Below are 25,960 nucleotides of genomic sequence, written 5' to 3'. Positions count from 1 at the left end.
CCTTTCAATAATTTAATGAATTCAAACCACTTAATACAGCTTGAAAAGTGAGAATTATTTTGAGCTAAAAGTAGTAGTACAAACTATTCCGTTTATAGTCCACAGTATGGTTATTTAGTTCAGTTTTGTGTATTCGAAATCCACTTTTGCGGTATGAATGTGTATACTGAAGAACAAAACGTGAAACGCTCTTCCAGAAATGTTATTGTTAATGTTAAATGTTAATATTATTTTACTTATTTTTTTAAATCGCCCGTGTGAAATTTATTTCCGGGACTTGCCTACAAAGTGACGCCATCATGGGAACTTTTATTATGAAAGGGCGACGTATTTTTTTGTTTAACGAGGACCTGCTCCCGCATGCGCAGAACAAATAATTTTTACCTGTCAACGTCTTTATCAAAAATGGTTTCATCCGCAGAGTGTCAACGCTATCTGCATTGATGTCAACATTAACGCAGCTGTATAACAGATGGCTTTACTGAGAGCAGATATGTGATCTCGCCAGCGGAGTCCGGGAAAGCGTTTATGCTGTCAGTACACCCACCGACGTCGCACCTGACCGCACATCGCTCGCAACCTATTCATCCATCTATCCATTTATACATTCGCCTGCCTACAAGACTAACAAGCCCCCTCAGCCCCTCACAGCTCAGACCTTTTTTAAAAATCGTCGTCGACTGACAACGGTAAGCAGCAGCTCAATGGAGAGAATCCTGTGCTCTGTAGCGAGCGCACAGTAGCTTAGCAGTTAGCGTGTGTTCATGACATTTGATCGTGTTTGGGTGGCCATTCTCAGCATGTGGAGGAGGTATCGTACCAAGTGGAGAGATTTAGAGAGATGTTTACTATGAACCACAGATTAATCATTGTCACAGTGGCTAACCGCTTTTGAGGACCTCAGAGGGGCCTTCTCATCACATCAATGGTCCCTTGTTCCCCATCAGCACATTATGGGAAATCCCAAGCCTGCCAAATGGAGTGATGCTATGTTTTTTCTAAATTTAATTCATTCCATTTGAAACCAGAGTCAGATTTAGAAGGGCTTAATAAGCATACTTGTTTTGGTTGGTGTGATCTTGTTTTGGTTTCGGATTGAGTAAAAACTGGGCTGTTATGATGCATCTTAAAGGGACAGTTCCATCCAAAATGGAAATCATCATTTACACACCCTCGTGTTTTCTGTATGGCTTTCTTTCCTCTGTGGAACACAAAATGAGAATTTAAGCAGAATGGCAGCCTCAGGCACCATTTATTTACATTGTGTAGAAAATGTCTGAGGTTGTCATTCCTATTGGAACAAAATTAGGGTAAGTAAGTGTTGTTTTATGGGGTGAACTGTCACCCCAATGAAACGTTTTTATTTTTATTGCAGGTTATTTGCAAGAATTTAATGCTTTCAATAGCATGACTGCTGTTAACGGCAGATTAGAATGGAGTAAAATGTAAAAGTATTTATTTTTTCCCCAGTCAGTGCTTTTATTGTTGTTATTCTTTGCCCTTTATAGCTTAAAGTGACTGCAACTGAGTTACATTGTTACTAATTCAACAGCCTCCCACAGCTTCTCCACCAGTGACAGTGAGCTCTTCTGACCTCCAAAGTGCTGCTGTGTTTGGTTGAGTGTTGGTTAAGCTTAATGTTGAGTATACTGGAATCTGGGTGTGGAGCTCTTTTTTTTCCGTCATCAAGCATGTGATCTACACTAACATTACTCATTGAGTACACTCCTTATGATTGAGTTTAACCTTTGTGCATTTTCCCCTCTGTTCCTTTAAACTGAAGGTGTGATGTTTGTACGTGACCTCGGAATCGGCTTTTAGTCCCATCGTGTAGGACGATGAATGCAGAGGAGTTGGAACTCCTTGGTGACTCGAAGTACAGGAACTATGTGGCAGCGGTAGATAAGGCCCTAAAAAACTTTGAGTACTCCAGCGAATGGGCCGATCTGATCTCAGCACTCGGAAAGCTCAACAAGGTCCTTTTCTACATCATCTTGATCACATTTAGTAGCAGTTCCAAACCTGACAGTTGCTTTACTGATCGCATTTTTCTGTATTTGTTGGACAGGTTTTGCAAAACAATGGCAAGTATCAGGTTGTTCCCAAGAAATTGACCATTGGAAAGCGCCTGGCCCAATGTCTCCACCCGGCGCTGCCCAGCGGGGTACACCGCAAGGCCCTGGAGACCTACGAAATCATCTTCAAGATCATTGGACCAAAGCGCCTGGCGAAGGATCTTTTCCTCTATAGGTAGAGATATTGCAAGATTGATTTTTCTGCTACAGTGACTTTTAGTGCCTAATATGTGCTTTTATTACCCTTTCCCTCCACCTCAGTTCTGGACTCTTCCCTTTACTATCCAATGCTGCTATGTCTGTGAAGCCAGTATTACTTGGGTTATATGAGACCTACTACCTGCCCTTGGGGAAGACTCTTAAACCAGGCCTGCAGGGACTCCTGACCGGTGTAATGCCTGGTCTGGAGGAGGGATCAGAGTATTATGACAGGTAAAATAAAAGTTTTTAAATCTAGAATGTACTTGTTTCATGTTTATTAAATATGTATACTACTATTTATATTACTACTACTATTATATTAGTACAGTAACAGTAATATTGTGAAATATTATCGCAATTTAAATTCCTGGGAATTTCTTATTATTTTCTCATATTAAATGTTGAAAACATTTGTGTTGCTTAATATTTATTTATAAATATATATATATATATTTTTTAAGGATTCTGTTAATTTAAAAATTGCCTTTATTTTAAATGTTTTTTTTAACAATGTAAATGTCTTTACTGTCACTTTTGATCAATTTAATGCATCCTTGCTTAAAAAAAAAGATTGTTTCTTTAAAAAATCTTACTGACAAACTTTTGAACAGCAGAGAATTATATGTTCTTAAAAAAAGAATAAATAAATAAATTAACACTAAAAACTAAAATCAATTATTTCAAATGCATATGCATGGACATTCATGTAGAAATTTACAGTGTTATTAAATTATTAGTGTTTAAAAAAGATTAAGCATCAGATGATCTTAATGTATAAATAGAGCTAATGAGCATGCACAATTAAATATCCAATATCAGCTGAGATATTTATATGTATGTGTGTGTGTGTATACATGTATCTACAATATTGACTAATACCAATAAATAAAAACAATAGGACCAATACCCTGCTAGAAAAGGTGGCAGCAGCTGTGGAGCAGCCGGCCTTCTACAGTGCCCTGTGGGGCAGCATCCTAACCAGCCCTTCTGTGCGTTTGCCTGGAGTGTCCTTCGTCCTACTGCACCTTAACCGAAAACTATCAATGGAGGACCAGCTGTACATCATTGGCAGTGACATCGAACTGATGGTACACTGATCAATAGTGGCAAAATGCAAGCAAAACAGCCTTTAAAAATGAACGAATCACAATGTAGAAATTGTTTTATTGGATACCACAGGGAACATTTATTTATATCATGATTTCATGTTTTCTTTAGGTGGAAGCAGTCAGCACATCTGTGCAGGATTCCAGTGTGTTAGTGCAGAGGAGCACCCTAGATCTTATCCTGTTCTGCTTTCCCTTCCACATGAGTCAGGTAACAAAACTGACAAAACATTTTTTTTATTTCACCCCAATGATAGGAATATTTCATATATTTCTCTCCGAAATTCAGCTGTGAAAGACCTTACTGTGTTGCGTCTCAGGTGGCAGAGTCACCAGTCCACCTTTAACACATATATGTGTAGATTTGATTATTCTCTAGTCACAAAAATAGAAAAGTTAGTGTAAAGTCTTTGACAGAAATTAAGCACTAAGACGAAATACACTCTATACTGTTCATTTCAGGCTACACGTCCAGACATGATCAGGATTCTGTCTGCAGCACTTCATGTTGTTCTACGAAGAGACATGTCCCTGAACCGTAGACTTTATGCTTGGCTGCTGGGTGAGATATCCACACCTCACACACAAACTGTATGCTGTCCAGTGTCCTCCCTTTTTCGTTTTTTTTCCCATTTTCAAAGTTATGGCATTTCTTAGAAATCTTTTGTTACATTGTAAATGTCCTTAATGTCATGTTTCATCTGTTTAATGCGTCCTTACTGAATAAAAGTATTCATTTCAGTAACACCTTATTTTACAGTGTCATTGTTACATATGTTACATGTAGTTATAACTATTAATTATGCATAATCACATGCAACTAACCCTTAACCAAACCAAATCCTAACCCTATAGTAAGTACATGTTCTTACTGAATATTACTCAGTACTTAAATGTATAAATACAGTGTAACAAAGACACCTTAAAATAAAGTGTAACCTTAATTTCTTAAATAAAATATTGCTGACCCCAAACTTTAGAAAGGTAGTGTACTTTAGCACTAAAAGCAAATTAGCTGATTTGAAAAGATTTGCTTACTAAAGACAAAATAAAAAAACCATCTTAACTAACTAGTTGCTGTGAATGCTGTACTTAATTTTACAACTTCATAAAAACAGAATAAATTTGCTTAAGTTTTGTAGTGGTAAAGCATTTTATATTTAAGCTATATAAAATTGACCAAAGGTTAGAAACAGTTGTTTTAACGTTCCGATTCTCCTCTGATTTCTCATGTTTTCATAAGAACCATATCACACATTATCAGTTCAGACAGATTGGTAATATGATTCTTAAATGGCCTGCGTGTTTAAGTGTTTTGGTTGACCTGATTTTGTCTCTTACTTGCTGTCCATATGCTGTGGATGAACATTGCGGTAAGTTTGTATGTCATGAACACAGTGACAACTATAAGTAGCAACTATTATCATATTTTCATGAACACTTCCTCATTTATTTCCTTGTATCTCTGCAAGTCATTAAAATTGTTTTGGAAAACGTAATATCTATGAACTCAATGTTCTAATTGTGTGCTTGATGGTGTTTTCAGGCTTTGATAACAATGGCGTGCAAGCAGGCCCTCGTAGCACCCGGCTCAGTAATCCAGAAGAACACGTCACGCACTACTTCAACACTTATTCCAAGGAGATGCTCATTCAGGTAAGGTCAAACGTTCAAAGCAGAAAATGAAGTTCAAACAGTGAGAACTTCACATATGTTTTTGAATGCAGCATCCAAATTTTGTTTTATGTCAAAAAGATGGATTGATGCGAGTCATTATGTTGTTTTGGACTTTGAGCATCAATGGGACATCAGAAATCTCTGCTGTTCACAGTATTCTAAACAAACATTTCCAGACAGAGAATTTAAAAGCAACATATAAACTTCAAAAGATCTCTTTCTTTTTTTGAGTTTGAGTTTGCTTTTGTTGTAGGATAAAACCGTTTTTGTTATGTCTGCAGTGGCGCACAGGTGCATACACACATTTTGTCAATAAGCCACTCTGTCTTCACTTTTCTCCATGTGGTCTGCATGCATGGTTTAGCTTGCAATGAGACACTGGTCCCAATGCATGCACAGACAGAGCCTTTCAGGGCCATGCTTTTAAAATGTCCTGGTACCGCTGGGGGTTGAGTTTGGGACTGCAGCAGGGGGAGTTTTGTTTTTGGCATTTTCCTCTCTGTTTTATTGGAAGGGGAATTGTTTGATTGCGTGCCATCTGGTTTGGGCCACTTGTTGGATCTCGCTTGTTTGGGAAGTAGGTTATTGCAGGGACCGTCTGTTCCTCTGTCTGTGCAGCCATGCGTTAGACCAAGTGTGGAATCCCTAAAGAGCGGAAATACTCACTTGCAAAGGCCTACACAGTATAATGGAGAGAATTTGCCTTCTCAAGGGTAATGCTGAGGAAAGATCCATCTTAAGTACTTAAGTTACATTTAGATGTCCTTTTCCATCATCTAATGCTCACTTAAAGTTAATCTTTAATGTCAGCATGAAATAAAAATTCACCCTATTTTTTCTACTATGTAAATGCATGTTATAGATCTCATTGTGAATTTTGTTATCATTATCTTACAGATTTTTATTATTAAATTTTTTTTAGCTTCTCTTTGGTGATCCAATCATTTAGATGCTTAAAGGGATAGTTCACCCAAAAATTTAATTAGCCCATGATTTACTCACCCTCAAGTCATCCTAGGTGTATATGACATTCTTCTTTCAGACGAATAAGATCGGAGTTATATTAAAAAATGTCATCATGGCTCTTCCAAGCTTTATAATGGTAGTGAATGGCTGTTTCTGTTTTGAAGTCCATAAAAGTGCATCTATCCATCATAAAAGTGCTCCACACGGCTCCGGGGGGTTAATAAAGGCCTTCTGAAGCGATGCGTTTGTGTAAGAAAAATATTCATATTTAACACATTACAAAGTAAAATCTAGGTTACGGCCAAACACAGTCTACTTGTGCCCAACGCGCAACATGTGACGTCAGAAGTAACGTCATGGCGTTAGCGTAAATATCAGCAGTACGTCGCATTGCTTGCATAACTTGCACTCAGACTTAAATGGAATCCGTATGTTCGTTTGGCCGGTAGTTAGCTATTTTACTTTATAAAGTTTTAAATATGGATTTTTTTTCTTACACAAACGCATCACTTCGCTTCAGAAGGCCTTTATTAACCCTTGTTAAAGTAAATGTTACGATTCATTTACTTGTAATTTGTAAAACAGTTGGTTTAAGTATTTTATTTTTAATTTATACAAAATAGTATGTTTGATATCAGTCATTTAACTTCAGCCATTTATCGTTACTGGTCAGAATTGCATTTGTCTGTGTGTGTTTGTAGGCCATGGTGGGGATCTTGCAGGGGAAGGCTAGAGGAGGGGAGGAGGAGAGCATCCTGATGCACGACTTAAAGCCGTTTCGCATTCTCATCAGCCTTCTCGACAAGCCTGAGCTGGGTACAGCCATTACTACATGATGTCTGTGGTATGCTTAGACTCACACAAAGAGAGTTTGGAATTGCCTTGATACTTTTTTTTTTTTATCCACTTTATTTAGGCCCAGCAATCTTAGAGGATGTTCTGATTGAAGTGTTTCGCACCCTGCACACCCAGTGCCGTGCTGAGTTGGACCTTCAGAACCAAAACCCCTTCAGCAAAGACCAAACTCAACTTAGCAGGTCCGCACTTCTTTTCTCTCACTAATGGTTTTTACAATTATGCAGTTCTTACAAATATTTCAATATTTTCAATGACAATATTTTCAACTTGTTCTTTTGTGTTGCTTTTTCAGCAAACTCAGAGAAAACAAGAAAACAGCAGAGCTCATTAAAACCGCCAACCTCTTGTTTAACTCATTTGAGCCCTACTACATGTGGGACTATATTGCACACTGGTTTGAGGAGTGCTGCAGGTGTGTGTAGGATAATGGGTGAAAAATATTATGCATTTTTGGTCCATTCTTGCTTGACCTCATTCTCTTTTTATAGGTGGACTCAGAGCAGTCATACCACTGGACAGACTGTGAGCTCTGTGACATCAACACGCTCATTGGTTGAGTTCTGTGAGCTGGTGGACTTCTTGTTGGACATTGTATCTTTGGTTGGTAAACTTTACACTTGGATATGATAATTTAGCTATTGAAATGTTCAGATCCCTGGTGAATTTTTGCCAGCTAGAAATTAAAATTGTAGTTGGTCTAATCTCCATTGATGTTTCTACCTCTTTAGTTATACGCAACTAAACTACTTCAACATTTTATTGACACTTGGTTTGTCTTATCCTCATAGTTTAGACATTTTCTACATGTGTCCAAATTTTTATGTGTATGTTGATGTCCATGTGAAAGATTCAGAGATCATCTTGGCCTTCCAATCAGGGTTTCTGAAGTGTTTTCTGGCCTCTGCACTGCTCGCTTCTGTCTGTCTGAAAATCTCTGCTCTCTTTTTTTTCCTCGAAGCCTACTAGAAGCATGAGGGTTATCTGCCAGGTACAGTACTGCTCTTACTTGCCTCTTCACCTTACCTTCACTTCACTCTAATTTTTTTGGCTACCTTTCCAGAAACATCCATTAACGGTCTGTAATCTCCAGGTTTTCCATTTCCTGCTCCTTGCTCGCTTTGAAAAAATAAACGCCACTTCAGCTTCACACCACTTACACACTCTGATCTTGAATGCCGTGAAACAGACAAGCGGAGTAATAAAAAAAATTGAAATGCCTATTTGCTGTATTAAATTATATTTATTGTTATATTATATCTAACATTTTACATTATATAATTATTTAAAAGAAACACTCATCATGTTAATCTATGGATGTTGCGGAAGGTAGAACCATAAACTTGCATGAGCTCACCAATTAAATTTCTTAAGCTTGTTACTCACTTTTACACCATACATAAAGCCTAAATTGTTCTTATATGTTTTTCAGTTTTGTTAACCATCACTCTTAATATATATTACTGACTGTGATGCAGGAATGGACCTCCAGCTATCTTAATATTGACAAGGAATTGAGCCTCCCTCATGTATCTCTCTCTGTCTCTTTTTCTCTCTAGGAGACATACATTGAGATCCAGACAGAGCATCTACCTCAGTTGCTGCTGCGGATGGTTTCTGCTCTTACCACACACCTGCAGGCTCTGGGCCTCAGAGAGCTCACCCACTGTCTGCGCCTCTGCTCGAAGATCCTCAGCAAAGTCCAGCCCCCTCTGGTGTCGCCCCTTGCACTGCCCTCTGGTCCGTCCTCTGCTGCAACTACCCCTTCATCTAGAGACAAAGATGAGAAAATGGTGAGAGCAGACAATCAAATGATTCAAACATGTTCTGTGAATAAATACTCAAAACCAGATAAATGACTGACTTTATATGTAGGTCACATTTTTAACAGAACATTATAAGCTTAAGGTAAAGCATAATAATGCAGGGTCTACACAGCCATGAAAAACTGGGAACAAACAAGCTTAGGAAAGACATTCAATGGAATGATATTTTTTTTCTAGTAATGCTCAGCTCTAAAATATTTTATCAGTTAGAAATTTTGAGTGCTACCTTGAAAAATTTTCAGGGTTCCTATGATGGAAAACCTAGAAATATATAAGAATTAAAATATTTCCAGGCCTGGAAAATTCAGGAAAACACCATCTTAAAATGTCATGAAAAACAAGTAGAGAACAAATTTACATTACAATCAAACGACTGGAAATTCAAAGATGTATGTTGCCTGCAGGTAACAGGTAGACCTCCTTTATTAGGGGCCATGCACCGAAAGTACCTATGGTAATTGTTGGCGTTCTTCCTCTTCTTATTATTCTTCTTCCATTTCCACTCAGGAAGTTTATGGCAGCCCATAGAACCGCTTGTGGGAAAGTTATGAAATTTGACACACAGATAGAGGACAATCTGAACTCTCACCATTGTAAATTTGGAGACTCAATCCCTCTAGTGCCACCAATTGTGCAAATTTGCACTAATGTTTATGCTAATAACTTTTGAACCGTAAGGGCTAGAATTTTCTGAAAAACCTACTTTTTCAAACTCCTCCTAGGCCGTTCCCGAACAATGGCGAACGAATTTGACAAAATGCCTGCCAAAATAAACATGAGGCTATATCTCTACAACACGATTTTTTTTTTTTTTTTTTAAACCAGTTCAGCGTAAATCCCGCCCTGCAGCCGATTCTAAAGATTTCATTGGTCATGTCAATCAATGTACTGATACCAAAAATCACAAAACTGGTCTTGTTAGATTTGTTGCATCATGCCGAGTCAAACTATACCAAACTTTCCTATAGCGTCCATTTTGGGCGTCTGCCATTTTGAATTTTGTCGAAAAATGCTGTTTTAAGTACGCATTGGCATATTGTTACAAATCTAGGTATGTGTCTTCAGCACCATGCCCTGACAGTACTCAAAAAGTTTTGTGGCAGCGCCACCTTGTGGTCAAAAGTTATAATGAAATTTCCAAAAATGCTAATAACTTTTGATCAAATTAACCTATTATAATGATCTTAATAGATTCCTTGGGTCATGCCGACAACAGATATACCAATTTTGTCATAGTCGGCCAAACTTACTGTCCGCCATTTTGATTTTCTTTAAAAACCTATTTTTATAAACTTTATAAACCTAGACTTTTCAAACTCCTAGACCGTTTGTCTGATTTTCACCAAATTCAAGTCAGATCAAGTGTATCTCTGCAATGCTTTGGCAAATTGACACCAAACGTTGCATGTGTCATTGTCACCTCACTCTGAACACACCATTTTGGTCACAGCACCACCTATTGGTCAAAAGTGATAAACCATTAAATCAAATTACTAGTGGCTGTATTTATAATTTTTCTGTCATTTTGCCTAAAATAATCTTAAAATGTCTTTAATTGCTCTTTGTTGCAGTTGGTCTGATGCTCCCAGCCATGTTGGCATGATGTGTTGTGTTCTTTGTGTTTGGCCCCGATAATTGCTCAGGGTATCCGCGGGGTCTTGAAAAGTATTAAAAGGTGATAAATCAATTTTGGGAAAAATTAAGACCCTTAAAAAGCATTAAAAAGTCTTATCACGGCTTTATAAAGTCTTAAATTTTGAAAGTATTTTTTCTGAATTAGCTGTCCAACAGTTTGAGTCCCAAAAACATCGTAAAAGTGTGTGAATTTAGTCATTTTTATTAAAAAAACGAACAGGTACATAAAAGTGAAGGCCGACTATTCTCGTACAGCTTTTTATTCCTTTTTTTTTGTGAATTGGTGAATATTCAGGTGAATTGTTTCGTGGCCACGAATTAATAATACCTCAGCACGTTTTACAAATTTACAACGTGGCCACAATATAGTAATACGAGGGAACAAATTAGTATAACCTGCTGAGGTATTATTAATTAGTGGCCACGCTTGAAGTGGCGGTGAGGTATTAAAAAATATTGAGAAGGTCTTGAAAAAGTCTTGAAAAGGTATTAAAATTAACTGCAAGATTCCTGCATATACCCTGTTGCTACCTTCAGCTATATTTGATGTAATTTCTGTAAGCTTCTAGTAAACATTTGATAAGTAATGAATATTCAAAGTTTTTTTTTCTTTATATGTAAATGTCAATTATATAGGCTGCCCTTTGTAACTGATGAAATAAATCAGGTGAAAGTAAGATAATCTAATTAGAATTTTAGAGGCTTTTAGAAGCTTTGATTCAAGCCCAACTAAGGAAACACATTGGCATCAGTGCACAGAGACCGACCTCCAGTCTGAAACACAAAATCTGTTACTCTCATCTCTGCCCTGTGCTTCATGTACAATTATTTTTTTTATTTTTTTTTGGCATTCCACATAGGGAATATGTAGTGTAGATTAAAAAGTATCTTAACTGTTCGCAGTTCAGCTGTGAAATGTACTCTCTTTCTTCTCTGACTTTGTACATCACTCAGCACTTTAACTGCCAATATCAACAGTACTCTGTCAACTTAGAATGTCTTTTAATTGTTTTGAAGTCTTTGGAAGCAGTCCCTACAGCATTAGTCAGTTAAAGTCAAGCCAACATGGCCTGATTGCCATACAAGCACTGGCCTGGAAACAACCATTCTTCTGCCTGATGGTGTTTGTCTCCCACTGTACATGCCTTCACTGACTCCCTGCTCTGGGTCCAGTAGACAGGATGGTCCTCCGTCATTGGCCCCTGACATAAGTTTGTTAGGGTGTGTGTGTGCGCGCCCCCATGACCTGTTTGCTACCTTACTGGGACTATGTGTCTCTTCCGTAAGTGAAGCTTCATCGAAATTGTGCCAGACTCCCTGGATGGTGCCAGCATGCAGGGAGGGTAAGCAAGGGAATAGGGATGAGACATTCATGCACAGCTGAGTTCCTCTCTCTAGTGGGAGCCAAGTCTAGCCTCTGAGGCCCAAGAGTCTGTCATTTTCACTCAGGTGAAAATGGACTTCAACCTCTCAAGCTCTCGCCTTTCCCTCCTTCGGGGCTCATGCAGCGCACTGCTTGCCACCTGAGTCTGGCTCTGCGCTGCTACACGATTCTGTGATAGAAGCCACTGAGTTGTGGATGTCTGAATGTGTTATAGCCAACCCACAGCATGATGGGAAGGGCTTCATGTTAAAGTGTAGGACTCAGAGAGCTATGTTTTGCGCAAGAAATGGCCTCAAATTTGACAAGCATGGAATTCCTTGCGGCCTTACAGTCACTATGATAATATAACAATATAATATTATCGACATTATGCAAATAGGGCTTCGAAAAACAAAATATTTGTAAAATCGACTTGGTAGAATGCTTGAACAGTCAACCTGAAGGAAGCTCTATATGATTAGACTGGTTTAGGTCTCACTTGACCCGTATCAGGTGTGGCTACATAAGATGCATTGTTGTATTCAAAAACAGCTAGATAGAGCTCACCATAATGGATACTACACCATAATACAACAGGGCTCGACAATAAACCTTGTTATGTACTTGCCCTTCGAACAAGTAAATTGGTCATTCACTCATTCACACAGACTGGCACGACCTTGTTACTGTCCATAAATGATCTATTATCAGTCGCCGTTTACACCGAATAAAATAAAATCAGAATAATTCTCGAATTTCTGTGCTTCCCTAGATGTTTTTATTAATTTTTTAATTAGACTACTTGTCGATTCGGTCAAGTAAAATTCTCTTTCACTTGCCCCTTAAAAAAATCCCATTTGTCCGGGAGAAGCGGACAAGCATTAATGTCAAGGCCTGCACAATGGTCAAAGTTGGATGTCTGAATGTGTTTGGCAGCAGTTCCAGTGCTTTAAAGGGGTTAAATTTAAGGGGTTACTTTTTGATTGGTAATTGTTTTACCATTTAAACAGTGAAGGACAACACGTTGTCAGCATGCTAACTATAAGCACCACCTCTAAAAATAAATGTTTATTTATTTATTTATTTATTTATATAGCGCTTTTTACAAGACAGATTGTTTCAAAGCAGCTTTACAGAGATAACAGGAAAATAATGCTACAAAGTTTATTTCCAGAAGAAAATAATGTCACAGTCCAGCTTAAGTAAGTTCAGTGATGTTTCATTTTGTTGTAAAAAAAGTTATTAATTTAATTCATTTTATATATAGCTGCTCTGGAGAAAACCGTGATGTCATCGTCCAGCTCAGTTAGGGTTAGGTTCTCTAGGTTCAGTTCTCATATAATAGTGTCAATGCAGGCAGATCAATATTATTGTTGAATATTAAATTAAATGTTAAATTTAATGTCCCCAACTAAGCAAGCCAAAAGCCAATGGCAACAAAGGTGAAAAAGGCGACAGTGGCAAGGAACCAAAACAGTAAAAAAACAAAACTAAACCAGTATATTTCATTGATTTAATGAAACTGCCTTGACTTTGAAACTGATTAGGGTTTTGCACAGTAGTGTCAGGAGACACTGTGTTTTATATGCCATCCTGGAGAGAAATAATCTTTTTCTTTTCCAATCTTGCTCAGACCCTACCAGTCACCCTTGAAGCCCCTGGCAGCACTGATGTTTTTGAGGATGGCGAGAATGCTTCCAGCAGCCGATTGTCAGAGAGTGGATTTACTGACTTCATCCAGTACCAGGCTGAACGTGGGGAGCAACCTAATAAGATGCAACAGTCCGAGGATGATGCCTCCATCCCTGAAGATGTACCTGTCCAACCCAAAACTAAACCCAAATCTGGGCTTAATAGTTCATCCCACAGCAAGCCCCAGGACAAGCCAGTGATGCAGTGCTGCCTTGAACATTTCCAGCAGTTCCTTTCTTGCCTAGTGAGGCTTTACATCACCCCAGGTGGTCAGGCAGAAGCAGGAAACATCTGCAATGCAGAGATGGACACTCTAACAGTGGTGGCTGATAAAAGATTGACAAGTGGTATTGAGGAGTCTTCTGTGCATATGGAGTGTCTGGCTGCATTCACTGCTGCCTGCCAGCTCTTCTTGGAGTGCTCCAGTTTTCCAGTATATATTGCTGAGGGCAACCTGAAGTCCTCGCCCACTAGAGAGGAGCAGGCAGGTAAAAATGACCTTCTACTGCCATTTCTTAACTTAATGTACCAAAGGTCAGAGGTCAGCCTGTTGGTCATCTTCCTCTAAGTTGTGACCTTGTTATCACAAATCCTGCTGGACATTGTTATCCTTGACTGTCTCTGCTGCATTTAATCATAACTAAGAAATAAGTATTAGTATTGCTTTAATATACAACCCTTACATACCTGATATCATACTTTTTTTTCACATGCAGTATGAATTAATTTAGTACAAAGGGATTTGGGGCCAGTTAATGAGGGTAATTTATATAAATACATTGTTTGTTTCACACTTGAAATCCTTCTATGTCTCACATTTGTGGTGTACCAATTCTTGACAGGTGAGAGTGTTCAGCCAGCGGTGTGGCTGCAGACCCTGATGGATGCATGCTGTACAGCTGCTGATTTCAGTATTCAAGCAGTAGCTATCTCACTTGTCATGGACCTTGTCGGACTCACACAGTCTGTAGCTATGGTGACAGCTGAGCGTGTGGCAAGTCCAGACTCGGGCCAGCCAATGAGTCCGAGCCAGGGGCGTGTTGCAGTGGTGATACGACCACCACTCACACCGGGTATCTTAAAGTACATTGCAGAGAAAACAGGTTTCTTCAAGGTTTGCATTATTTCTTCACTTGTTTTAATTCTCTTGAAGTCTCTTCTTCTATCTTGATCACCTTCTCATTTCTCTTCCGTAGAGTGTAGCCCTTATCTTATGGGATCAGTTGGGAGAGGAGACCCCCCAGCACCACAAGCGCAGTGTGGAACTCTTTTACCAGCTTCATAATTTGGCTCCCTCCCCCAGCATTTGTGAAGATGTCATTAGCCAGCAGCTCATGCATCGAGACAGGGTCAGTCATACATGCATGCACAGACATCCCACAAACAAGTGGCATTGAATTGCACAATTATACATGCACAGACATTTTTTCACATATTACCAATTTTATTTTAGAGAATACGCCTGGAGGCTCATGTAAAATTCTCAGTTCTTTGGCACCTAACCAGAGATTTGAATATCACCAAGTCCTCCCCTTTCAATCGGACCTTTGACAGGTAACAGCACTTCTGTGGGAGATGAAGTCTAATTATAAAAAAACAAATATGACTTGGAGAATCATCTCAAGACACTGTCATTGATTGTTAAATCGCCTCACCATTCTCTTCCTCTTGTAGGTCTCTGTTTATCATGTTAGACAGCCTCAGTTATTGGGACGGCTCTGCAAGTGCTGTTGGCAGGGCCTGGTTGAACCAGGTTTTGCAGAGACATGACATAGCTCGTGTTCTTGAACCTCTACTGCTTTTGCTGCTGCACCCTAAAACTCACCGTGTATCCATACAGCGTGTTCAAGCACAGCGTCACTGGACCCCGGTCTTTCCTAACCCAACGGAACAAGAGTCCTCTGAACCAATTTACATGAGGGATATGGGCTATACTGAAAGTAAGAGGGTTCATCTAGTAATCTAAATAGATTTATATCATCTGCTTTTTTTACTTTTTAACCAAAATAAATATTTGCTTTCTAATGTGATTTTTGTCTCCTCTGCAGGTTATAGCCAGATATCAGGGAATGGCCAAGCATGTGGCAGATGCCTCCCATTGGATGATATGGAACCCTTTAGCCTGACAGTCAACCCTTTGAGTGACAGTCTTTCTCTCTTGAGCCTTAGTAGCGAGAACCTGCAGCTGTGTGGCGAATATCAACCTCCTGATCAGCAGGGGGAGCACCATAGCTCAGATTCAAGTGGCTCTCAGTCCTCCACTATAGACAATGGCAGCTTTGATGAACTGGAGGGAGGTGGTAGCACTGTTAATATATCTGATCCTGTGCTTTGTCAATCTGTTTCGTCAGAGGAGGAGTCATTGCACAAGGCAGTTTCTGCTGTGCTTTTTGAGCTAGTAGACAGAGTGGTGCAAATGGTGGAGAAAGAGTCCTCTGAGACACCATCATCTCCTGATGCCTGGATTCAGACAGACTCTGACAGTTCTAACTCGTCCACCGATACCTCTAATGGGCCATGCATCACCCTTGCTCCCTTTTCCAACACCCAACCCAGAACGCTCCCAGAATTTGTTGCAGGGGGAACCTTGGAGTTCCTGGCTGTGGCCTCTATTGATGCTTTAGGGGAAGAGGAGCATCGGGAAGGCATTGCTCGGCATAGCTCCTCCCCTTCCATCATTACACTGCCAGACAGCGGTGGAAGTACTGCCACAGAGCAGAGTCTCCAGGTAGATGACCAGCACCGCAAGCGCAGCCACAGCAGCACACAACTCAGCCTAAAGGGCAAGATTATGGAGCGTCTGGTGGACAAATCCCCAGGGGCCAAGCCTAAAATCAAGAAGGTCAAGAGGAAAGATGATGATAGACGCAAAACCAACCAGGCTGAGAAGAGCCGCCCACCGAGCATCTTCTTTGGTGACAGTCTTGACTTGGAAAACTGGTATAGCTGTGGGGAAGGGGAAGTGTCTGAGATTGAAAGTGACACAGGTTCACCCAGTGGTGGGGCTGCTAGTGGGGTGGGAGGATCTCGCACATCTGGGTCACCTCGTTTTAACATCCATCCCTTATACCAGCATGTGCTGCTCTATCTTCAGCTCTATGATTCCTCTCGGACTCTGCATGCACTCTCTGCCGTTGCAGCCATGCTACGTGCTTCACCAGCAGGATTTGTGAGCGCTATCTCCACCACCAGCATAAACAACACATACACCCCACAGCTCTCTCTTCTGCAGAACTTGCTAGCACGTCATCGTGTCTCTGTCATGGGCAAGGATTTCTACTGCCCCATCCCGCAGGACTCGCACTCTCACTCGTTCCGTAGTGCCATGTTCCTGGAGATCATAATCTCCCTTTGCCTCTATTTTCTGCGCAGCTATTACTCAGCCCATGTGGCCGCCACCTCACAGGACCTGGCAGGCAACCATGCCATGCAGCTGACAAGCGTGGAGGTGTTGACGTTGCTCTTCAGCGAGCTTTCTAAGGTCACTGGGGGCTCAGCCAAGGGCTTTGCAAGCTTTATTTGTGACGTTTTGTCCAAATGCAAGGTGCAGAAAGTAGTGCTACACTGTTTGCTTTCCACCATATTTAGTGTACAGAAGTGGCATGAACACCGTGCCCGTGGCACCAATGTGGCTGCAGTTGAGGAGGGGCTTTCAGAGGACAGCGTCATCAATCTGTCAGAGGACCAGTTGGACAACTGCAGCGCGATACAGTCACAACTTTTGCGTCTGCTTCAGAGCCTGGTGGTGTTGGAGCACCGTGTGATGATCCCAGTGGATGAGGGTGGAGAGGGAGGTCCGGGGTCAACTGGGTCTAGTGGCATACCTAATGGTCCCGGGGCTGGTTTTGAGCTGATTGGGGGCGAGGTAGAGCATGTCAACCCACAACAACCTATGACTTCCTTGCAATATCTGCATGGGCAACCCATTACAGCTCAGGGCATGTTTCTTTGTGCTGTGATCCGAGCCCTGCATCAGCATCATGCATGCAAGATGCACCCACAGTGGATTGGCCTTATCACAGCCACTTTGCCATACATGAGAAAAGTGCTTCGGCGAGTAGTTGCGTCTGTTACTCTTCAGCTGTGCAAAAACCTTGACAACCTTATCCAGCAATACCGCTATGAGACGGGCCTCACGGACACAAGGTACTGGACCAATTCAGTTATGTAGCAGAGAAACAGTGCCATACAGCAAAGCACAGTAGTTCACGGAGCTGTTTGTATTGAAATTTTTTAATTTTTGATATAGAGTATAATCACAAACAGATCACACACTGCAACCACAAAGTGATTATTTGACTATAGGTCATGTGATAGTATATTATTTAAATCCACAAGAGGGCACTGTTCACCATCAATTCTTCAGTTATTTCCCTAAAAATATCATGTTCTTTTAAAAAGCACTTTAGGGAATATAAATTAAATACCATAAACATTTGAAGCAGAGCTTTGTTTATGAGGGGAAAGCCAATGTTTCTGTGTGTATATTTCTAGGCCCCAGTGGATGGCATTGTGTATCCCTCCTGACCTGATTCTAACTGTACTAGAAGGAATGACAGCCATAATCCATTATTGTCTGCTAGACCCAACATCACAATATCACCAGGTGAGGGAGCTAGTGTTTCATGCTTGTTATCTTTCAAATGTTTAAGATAATGGATACATTAAAAAATGGTGAGAACAATTTAATAATAATTACTATTATTATTATTAATCTATAATTTATGTATATGTAATATTAATTTAATAGGTGTTAGTTTTTTCCAATTTTAATCAATGCTTAGGTGTGAGCTTTGAATTTGTTTGTTTTTTAATGCTTATGTGCATGTAATCCTCAGCTTCAGGTGAATGTAGATCAGAAGCACCTTGCAGAGGCACGTGCAGGCATTCTCTCCATCTTGCACACCATCATGTCCTCCGTAACCCTGCTGTGGGGTGTCCTTTATCTGGCTGATAGTTCTGACAAGCCAGCTGCAGCCTCTGCCTGCTCCACCTCCAACATCAACCTAGGATCCACAAAGGTACCGTGAGGAGAGTGGACTTGTGTCTTAAGACGGATGAGTAGTGACTGTGCTTTGGTCCTGAGAGTAGTCCAGGCGCTAGGTTAACAAACTTTTTACTGCTTTTTCACAGAATCTCAGGCAGCAAATTCTAGAGCTGCTGGGCCCAATCTCAATGAATCATGGAGCTCACTTCATGGCTGCTATTGCTTATGTGTGGAATGAAAGGAAGCAAGTTAAAACTCCATCCAGGAACAAGGTATGAACAACACCAGAAGTAACCTATTAGGTTTGTTCCCAGGGACTACAAAAACAAATGCATTGGTCTGTATTTTAGGTAATTCCCACAGCTAGTGAGGAACAACTTCTCCTTGTGGAACTTGTTCGTTCAGTAAGTGCCATGCGAACTGAGACTGTGATACAGACAGTGAAGGAAGTCCTCAAGCAGCCCCCAGCCATCGCCAAAGAGAAGGTATAGTTACGAATATACCCTGACAACTCCCATAATTCTTCTCCAGTCACTGTCAATTACTGCTGTTGGAGTTGCAGGCAAATTTAAGACTCCCCTTTGCCTTTCTTAATTTTACAGAAGAATCTTTCCCTGGAGGTCTGCATGCTTCAGTTTTTCTATGCCTATGTGCAGAGGTAAGTGAACTGAGCAACTGTAGTAATATCAGCATTACCAAAGGTATTCTTTAAATTACACTGTCTCACTGACCTTGTCTCATCTCTATTAGTATTCCAGTGTCTAGTCTGGTTGATAGCTGGCCATCACTCTTGGCATTGCTGAAGGACTCTGTGCAGCTCAGTCTGCCTGCTCCAGGACAGTTCCTCATACTAGGGTAAGTTTTTTTTTTTTTTTTTTTTTTCTCAATCCTAGGACAGCCATACTTTCATTTCAAAAGTACATTCATTTAGAGGTTTCAGTTATAAGATAAATGGTGGCGAATGGAATGGAATGAATGTGTCCAATAACAAAGTGAACCTTGTCATAAATTAAAAGTTTGTTTTTGTTTAAAAAATAGGCAATACTTTTGAAAGACTTCATTAGCTATCAAGCCTATTTCATTGGAATGTCCTGGATTAAATTCTGTTAGGCAATGTTTTACTGAGAAAAAAAGATTTCTCCTGGGATAAATTTTCTATATTGTTTTGAGAAAGTATTGTTTTGATTATTTACATTTCTACATGAAATTAGTGTTTGCTGTTGATTTGATAAATAATAAATAAGTAAATTGACTTATAAGATTACATTAGAGTTGTCAAAAAGTACCGACTTTGGTACCAAGTCGGTTCTGAAATTGTAAAATCGTGACGCTTTGAACGATGTTGAGCGGAATCATAAACACCTCTGATCAGCCATTGTGTTCACGCGCTCATCGGAAATGTCTGTGGTTGGCTACAATGAGCAACGCACGGTAGCGTTTGAGAGCACACGGAAGTGTTTGAAAAAACGGGAGCGGGAGAGCGTTTGAAAGCACAAGCAGCCATTTATCAGAGGACCGGTCACCCGATAGACGCCTGCTTTCAAACATTCCCGTGTGTATCTGTGTAAGCGCTCGGTGAAGAGCGTCATTGATGTATATTTACAACATGTTTTTGAAGCGCTGATCATTGTAGCCAATCACAGACATATTTGATGAGCACGTGAGCACAATGGGCAATCAGAGGTGTTTACGATTCCGACTTTTTGACAGCTCTAGATTACATTAAGAATCAGGAATTAATTTTAATGCTTTCTTTAGAGTATTGAATGAGTTCATCCTAAAGAATCCCACCCTGGAAAGCAAGAAGGACCAGCGAGAGCTACAGGTGACCTTTCCCTCATTCCAACACTCCACCGTTACATCCAAGTATCATATTTTTTTGACATGGTTACTTTGTTTTACTGTTTTTTGGACATTGTACCATGGTAATACCATGTATTTCACGACCACTTGCTAATACCACAGTATTTAAATATGGCAATTCTATAATACTATGGTAAACATTGAAACTAATTGTAATTGCACTTTAGTGTCAGTGTCAGCTGTTTCTCTTACATGTCTCATTTTAAATGTTCACATTAAATCATAAAACCATGATTTTCCAGGATGTGACCCATAAGATCGTAGAGGCTATTGGAACGATTGCAGGCTCATCCTTAGAACAGACCACATGGTTGAGGAGAAACCTGGAGGTCAAACCTTCCCCTCAAATCATGGTGGAGGGGGCCAGTCTGGAGGCAGATGTAGAAGGTCAGAGACTATGTGTGTCACATGTACATCGACCCCTGTTTACATGCACAGCTCCATGACCATGAGGGTATGGCGAGTCTTTCACTAACAGTATGTATGTTTCAGATCTAATGCTCACAGTGATGGAGGCCTCCAGCTTCACTCCATCTGTGTACAGTGTTCACGCCCTCACTTTGCTGGCTGAGGTAAACGCAGAATGTCACATGCACACTCTTTTCCTTCTTTAAATATACAACGAGCCCAAATCTACCACAACCGGTGCTGCAGATATCATTGGTAAATTAGAATTTTGCATTGGTATCAAGCACACCAAGAACATTCACAGGTCACCAGAGGTTGTGCTCTGCCCTGCCCTACTTGTCTCTATGTTTGCTTTTTTTTTTGCATTGTTGTGTTGATTGGCTTTCTGTGAATTGAATTATTGTGCTCATGGGTGTCTTTGCAGGTACTGGCTCATCTATTAGATATGGTCTTCTACAGTGATGAGAAGGAGAGAGTGATTCCTCTGCTGGTCAACCTCATGCATTATGTTGTGCCCTACCTACGCAACCATAGGTATTTGGTCTTCAAAATCCAACACTGTTGACACAAGATGAGGAATTGACAAAATTATCGGACACAAAGTTGCTGAAGCTGCTTCATTGTCTTGGATTGTGTAATTGAAAGTTATTATAGGGATCAAGATCTTGTTGCTCTGTCTTCTTTTTGCCAGTGCTCACAATGCCCCCAGTTATCGTGCATGTATCCAGCTGTTGAGCAGCCTCAGTGGATATCAGTACACTCGGAGAGCCTGGAAGAAAGAAGCTTTCGACCTGTTTATGGACCATACGTTTTTCCAGATGGACTCCTCTTGCGTCAGCCAGTGAGTCCAGTACAGCACAACATGTCCTTTCTCCTTGTCACAGTGGTTTTACTGCCACTCACAGGGCAATGTGACCTCTAGTTGACCACATCTTTCTCTTTCAGCTGGAGAGCAATCATAGACCACCTGATGACTCATGACAAAACCACATTCAGAGACCTGATGAGTGAGTCTTCCAGCTGCGCCAATCTTATTGCTCTATCATTATCATCGAGTTGGTTTTTTGTTTGTGAGTGTTGTAGAGAGGAACTTTGCTAACATTTTGTATATCTGCAGCCCGAGTTGCCGTGGCTCAGAGCAGCTCTTTGAGTCTTTTCACCAATCGAGATGCAGAGCTTGAGCAGAGAGCCATGCTACTCAAACGACTGGCCTTCACCATCTACAGCAGTGAGGTGGACCAATACCAGAAGTACTTGCCAGACATTCAAGGTACACGCAGACACTAACAGACATGCTACATAAGAGCACCTAAACAAAAATCCATTGATTTCAAAATCAGGGGTGTACAATCCTAGAGGGCCAATGTCCTGAATTTAGTTCCAACCTGACCCAAAACACTTGCCTGTAAGTTTCTAGGGTTGCGATCCACTTTGCTTTTAGACACACACTTGCAAACTTCCCTGAGCTCTTCTTCATCTCCAATTTGAAGTGAGTTCCAGTTCCTCAAGTGAACGAGGAAAGCTTATATGGACAGACCCTCGATCCCCTCGACAGACCCTTGACTGAGGGAGCGAGGCGACTCCTATGCAAACTTCAGGCAGCACACATACACCACAATGCAACACGATTGTAACGCCACAGTATATCACACTTAATAGGTTTAATCTATTAATTGCTTATTAACTCTTAACTTATAAGTTTATTGTATTGATATTTTATTAGTTTGTGTAATTTTGTAGATTTTCTCCAACAGCCCAAGCATACCTATAGGCATATAGAATTGTGCATCAAACAAATTAATTAGGAAAAATAAATAAACAATATAATGGAAATAATAAATCAGTTCCATTAAGATTTCCAAGTGATCAAGGGCTTGGGACTTTCCAATTCAATCCATTCCAAGGGTACTGCCAGTAGTGGACAATTGTAAGAATCGCCAGTAGTCCAACGTAAGCACTGATGTACATCTGAGACGGATGGACATCAATGAGATGGAGGGAAGTTAGTGAGGGAAGGGCATAAAAAAGTTAAGTGAAGCGCAGCCTAGTAATCTAGCGCACATAATAAGCTCTAAATCAGGGGTCGGCAACCTATGCCAACTTTCAAACAGCACTCTGCACATGAGCAATAGCGAGAGAGGTATATGTATTTCACTTAAATACCCCTCACACCTGCACACCAGTGAACATTTTTGAGGTAATCGTTCCTCATAGTCACACAACCTATTTAACGTTAGAAGCTATAAATACTATTAAAGGGTGAGTCACGCTGCGCAATTGAGTAGATGACAGCTCACAGTTTGTTCTGCTGTATTTGTTGCTCTTATATTTCAGAGAAAAAGCTACTGCTGTCAATGAGATTTTCAACTCTGTATACACAGTTCTTAACATTTCACACAATGTCGTTTCAGAGCGTCTTGTGGAGAGCCTACGACTCCCTCAAGTGCCCATCCTCCATGCTCAGGTCTTCCTCTTCTTCAGAGTGCTGCTACTGCGCATGTCCCCCCAGCACTTGACCTCACTCTGGCCCACTATGATCACTGAGTTGGTGAGGATATGACACACCTCACACATTTACATATTACAAATAATTACAAGCAACATCTCACAAATCAGTCTGTAAGCTCTGATGGTGAAATAACAAAGGGAATAGTCTGGAAGGGAATAGTTATTTGGTAGAGCTTTTTTGTCTCATTCTATTAGAATCCGCCATGTTCATTAGGCTTGTTTGTTTCTTCCCACAGGTTCAGGTGTTCTTACTCATGGAACAAGAACTCACTGCAGATGAGGACATCACCAGGTATCCATTTATCAAATCTGTTTTATCTTTTATCTTTTGTTCAAGAAATAAAATCAGACTCAATTTAAGACCTTATAGGTGATTTGTACATGTTGAATACTGATGAATGTGGTCTTTGGGCTCTCTCCAGGACCTCAGGCCCCTCGGTTGCAGGGCTCGAGACAACATACTCAGGGGGCAATGGCTTCTCTACCTCCTACAACAGCCAGCGCTGGCTCAACCTCTACCTGTCTGCCTGCAAGCTGCTGGACCTGGCCCTCGCTCTGCCCTCTGAGAGTCTGCCTCAGTTCCAGATGTGGGTGTTTGGGTGTTCCAAATGTTTGAAATGTATTTTAGTACAAGGAAGGAACTCATTTGAATAAGCTAGTAATATTTCTTGGGCTTTCTAGGGCTTTTCACACTGCACTTATCCCCAGGTTATCGTTGTTCTAAATACTGCTTTTAACCCTGGATAGAGGAACATTTCACACTTGTAATTTAAAAGTGAGGTTAGCACCGCTTCTTACCCAAAGTTATGAAACCTCACAAACCGCTCTTGCAATAACACTGCATTGCAGTGCCAAACTTGTAGTGTGAAATTATGTGGTGTTAGAATGTTATGGCTAGATGCTTAGCAACACAGACCCAATTGCTTGCCTCATATTCACACGGTTTGGACAGTCACAAAAACACTGTGTTTGAGAAATGGTGATGGGAAATACATTAATGGGAGTGAAGAAAAGGCTGTTTCATTTAATTCTAACCGTTATAGTTCAAAAAGTCTAAACAGGTCGCATGCTGCTTTTGTCGATTCAATGACACTGACATGGCAAATATGCAAATACGGACATTAACACAGGGTTTAGGAATGTACCGTGCAGTTTATGATTACCCAGGATTAACTGTTAACTCTAAAGCATGAGCAGTGTGAAACGTGATAACCCAGGGTTTAGAATGACCCATGGTTAACCATTTCAAGTGTGCAAAGCCCTTCTGTTCCGAGCTGTGAAAACTATTCATCCTTTTACATTATATCAGTCTTCTTCTTTGATCAAATTCATTACAAATATTGAGCATATTTAATTTGAAGGAAATAATAATACACTGTGCCACAGGTATCGCTGGGCATTTGTCCCTGAAGCCTCGGATGACTCTGGTCTGGAGGTCCGCAGACAGGGGACCCATCAGAGAGAGTTCAAGCCCTATGTTGTCAGACTGGCCAAGCTGCTGAGAAAAAGGGCCAAGGTAATACGACCACAAAACAGTCACCACAATATGCAATTAACCCTTAATAAATAAGATTAAAATTTGGGTTTTAATCTTAAAAAAGATTTGAACGTTTCAACTTTTTTAGATTAAAGATCTAAATATTCACAACAAACACCCTTTCAACATGAAACCAAGAAAGGAGACCTACACTTTCCCTGCCTCTCCCACAGCCTCTTAAATGTCACCCCTTTTAGGATTAATCTGTGGAAATCTGTTCTTTCCAATTGTTGCCTTGTTATTTTAATAGAGGTTCATTCCACGTGATTAGCATAGGACCTATAACATTTATAGACTATTCAGTAGATTTGCTAATGCTCCTAAGCCTAGGATGTTCATTAGCCTCATGGGAATGTCTCCATTAACTCTAGAAAAATCCAGAGGAAGACTGCTCCACACGCACTCTGTCCTGGGAGCCCGGACAGCTCCTGCTCACCCTTTATGTGATCCGCAGCATGGAGCAGCTCCTCCCTTTCTTCAACCTTCTCAGCCAGGTGTTCAGCAGTAAAGGCAACAGCCGCTCAGGACCATATCACAGCCCTACTCCCAGAGACGGCCCATTCCCTAGCAAGGATGGGAAGTTGGAGAGCCAGAAAGTCTTCTGGAGCCGGGCCAGACAGAACATTGAGGAAATGGTTGAGAAGGACTTCCTTGAGGGACTCATCAAAACGTGACCTGACATGGACAAAAAGTGAAGCTATTGAGCAAAAACACTAACACCTCACCTTTTAAAAAAATGGAAGAGAACAAAAAAAGTTTGTAAATTTTTTTGCTTTTCTAATTAATGTATTTTTCCCCAAAAGCTATACTATTTAATTTCAATTATTTTAATGTAAATATAGCCAGCTGTGATGATTTCTTTAATTTTTTTGAGCCCATAGGATAGTATGATGATACTGTGCCATTCCATATTGTGGTGACTTGCCTAATAAAAGAGACATATCATGTGAATTTAAAACATTTTTGAATTTCCTTATCCACAGAAAGGCTTGTAACAGACCTCATGTCCATAACTAACTAATCAAACTTGCACTAATATTTATTTCCTTTTGGATTAGATTTCAATTGTCAACAAAAACCTTTCGTGTAAAAATGCATATATGCGGATAGTTAAAAGTAATGTTGCTTTAAAAATGATAAAAGCCATAATGGAAATACATTAAAGTAAGAGAGATAGGAAATAAAACAGACATGTTCCAATCCACATACTTCACTACAGCTGTTTTTCTTCAAAGGGTGATCTAATTTAACTGAAGTACAG

General features: G+C 40.3%; 2 protein-coding genes across 3 annotated transcripts in view; one reads left to right on the top strand and one right to left on the bottom strand.

Moving 5' to 3' along the window:
* cnr2 (cannabinoid receptor 2) overlaps positions 1–25,960 on the bottom strand; it is a 302,290-nt gene that overhangs the window by 13,948 nt on the left and 262,382 nt on the right. The window lies entirely within an intron of this gene.
* dop1a (DOP1 leucine zipper like protein A) lies at positions 361–25,650 on the top strand. Of its 2 annotated transcripts, XM_084384847.1 has the most exons (38): positions 361–689; positions 1,784–1,976; positions 2,069–2,250; positions 2,337–2,507; positions 3,175–3,364; positions 3,495–3,593; positions 3,845–3,944; positions 4,929–5,038; positions 6,727–6,841; positions 6,942–7,062; positions 7,176–7,295; positions 7,372–7,483; positions 7,842–7,871; positions 8,440–8,673; positions 13,338–13,884; positions 14,239–14,510; positions 14,593–14,745; positions 14,850–14,950; positions 15,071–15,336; positions 15,445–17,542; positions 17,891–18,002; positions 18,235–18,417; positions 18,530–18,655; positions 18,734–18,868; positions 18,986–19,041; positions 19,134–19,238; positions 20,142–20,208; positions 20,489–20,633; positions 20,739–20,818; positions 21,079–21,188; positions 21,346–21,495; positions 21,600–21,661; positions 21,772–21,924; positions 23,066–23,202; positions 23,399–23,454; positions 23,585–23,749; positions 24,549–24,678; positions 25,071–25,650. In XM_084384847.1, exons 2-38 carry the CDS (start codon positions 1,839–1,841, stop codon positions 25,371–25,373), a joined length of 7,434 nt encoding a protein of 2,477 aa, XP_084240973.1. In that variant the 5' UTR covers positions 361–689; positions 1,784–1,838; the 3' UTR covers positions 25,374–25,650. The 2 variants fall into 2 exon arrangements, with proteins under 2 accessions (XP_084240973.1, XP_084240974.1); XM_084384848.1 differs by lacking the exon at positions 7,842–7,871 and having other exon boundaries at positions 383–689.

This window comes from Rutilus rutilus (genome assembly GCF_951802725.1).
Source record: "Rutilus rutilus genome assembly, chromosome: 17".
Lineage (NCBI taxonomy): Eukaryota > Metazoa > Chordata > Actinopteri > Cypriniformes > Leuciscidae > Rutilus > Rutilus rutilus.
Note: the sequence above shows the minus strand (reverse complement) of the source record. Positions and strands in the feature narration are given on the sequence as shown.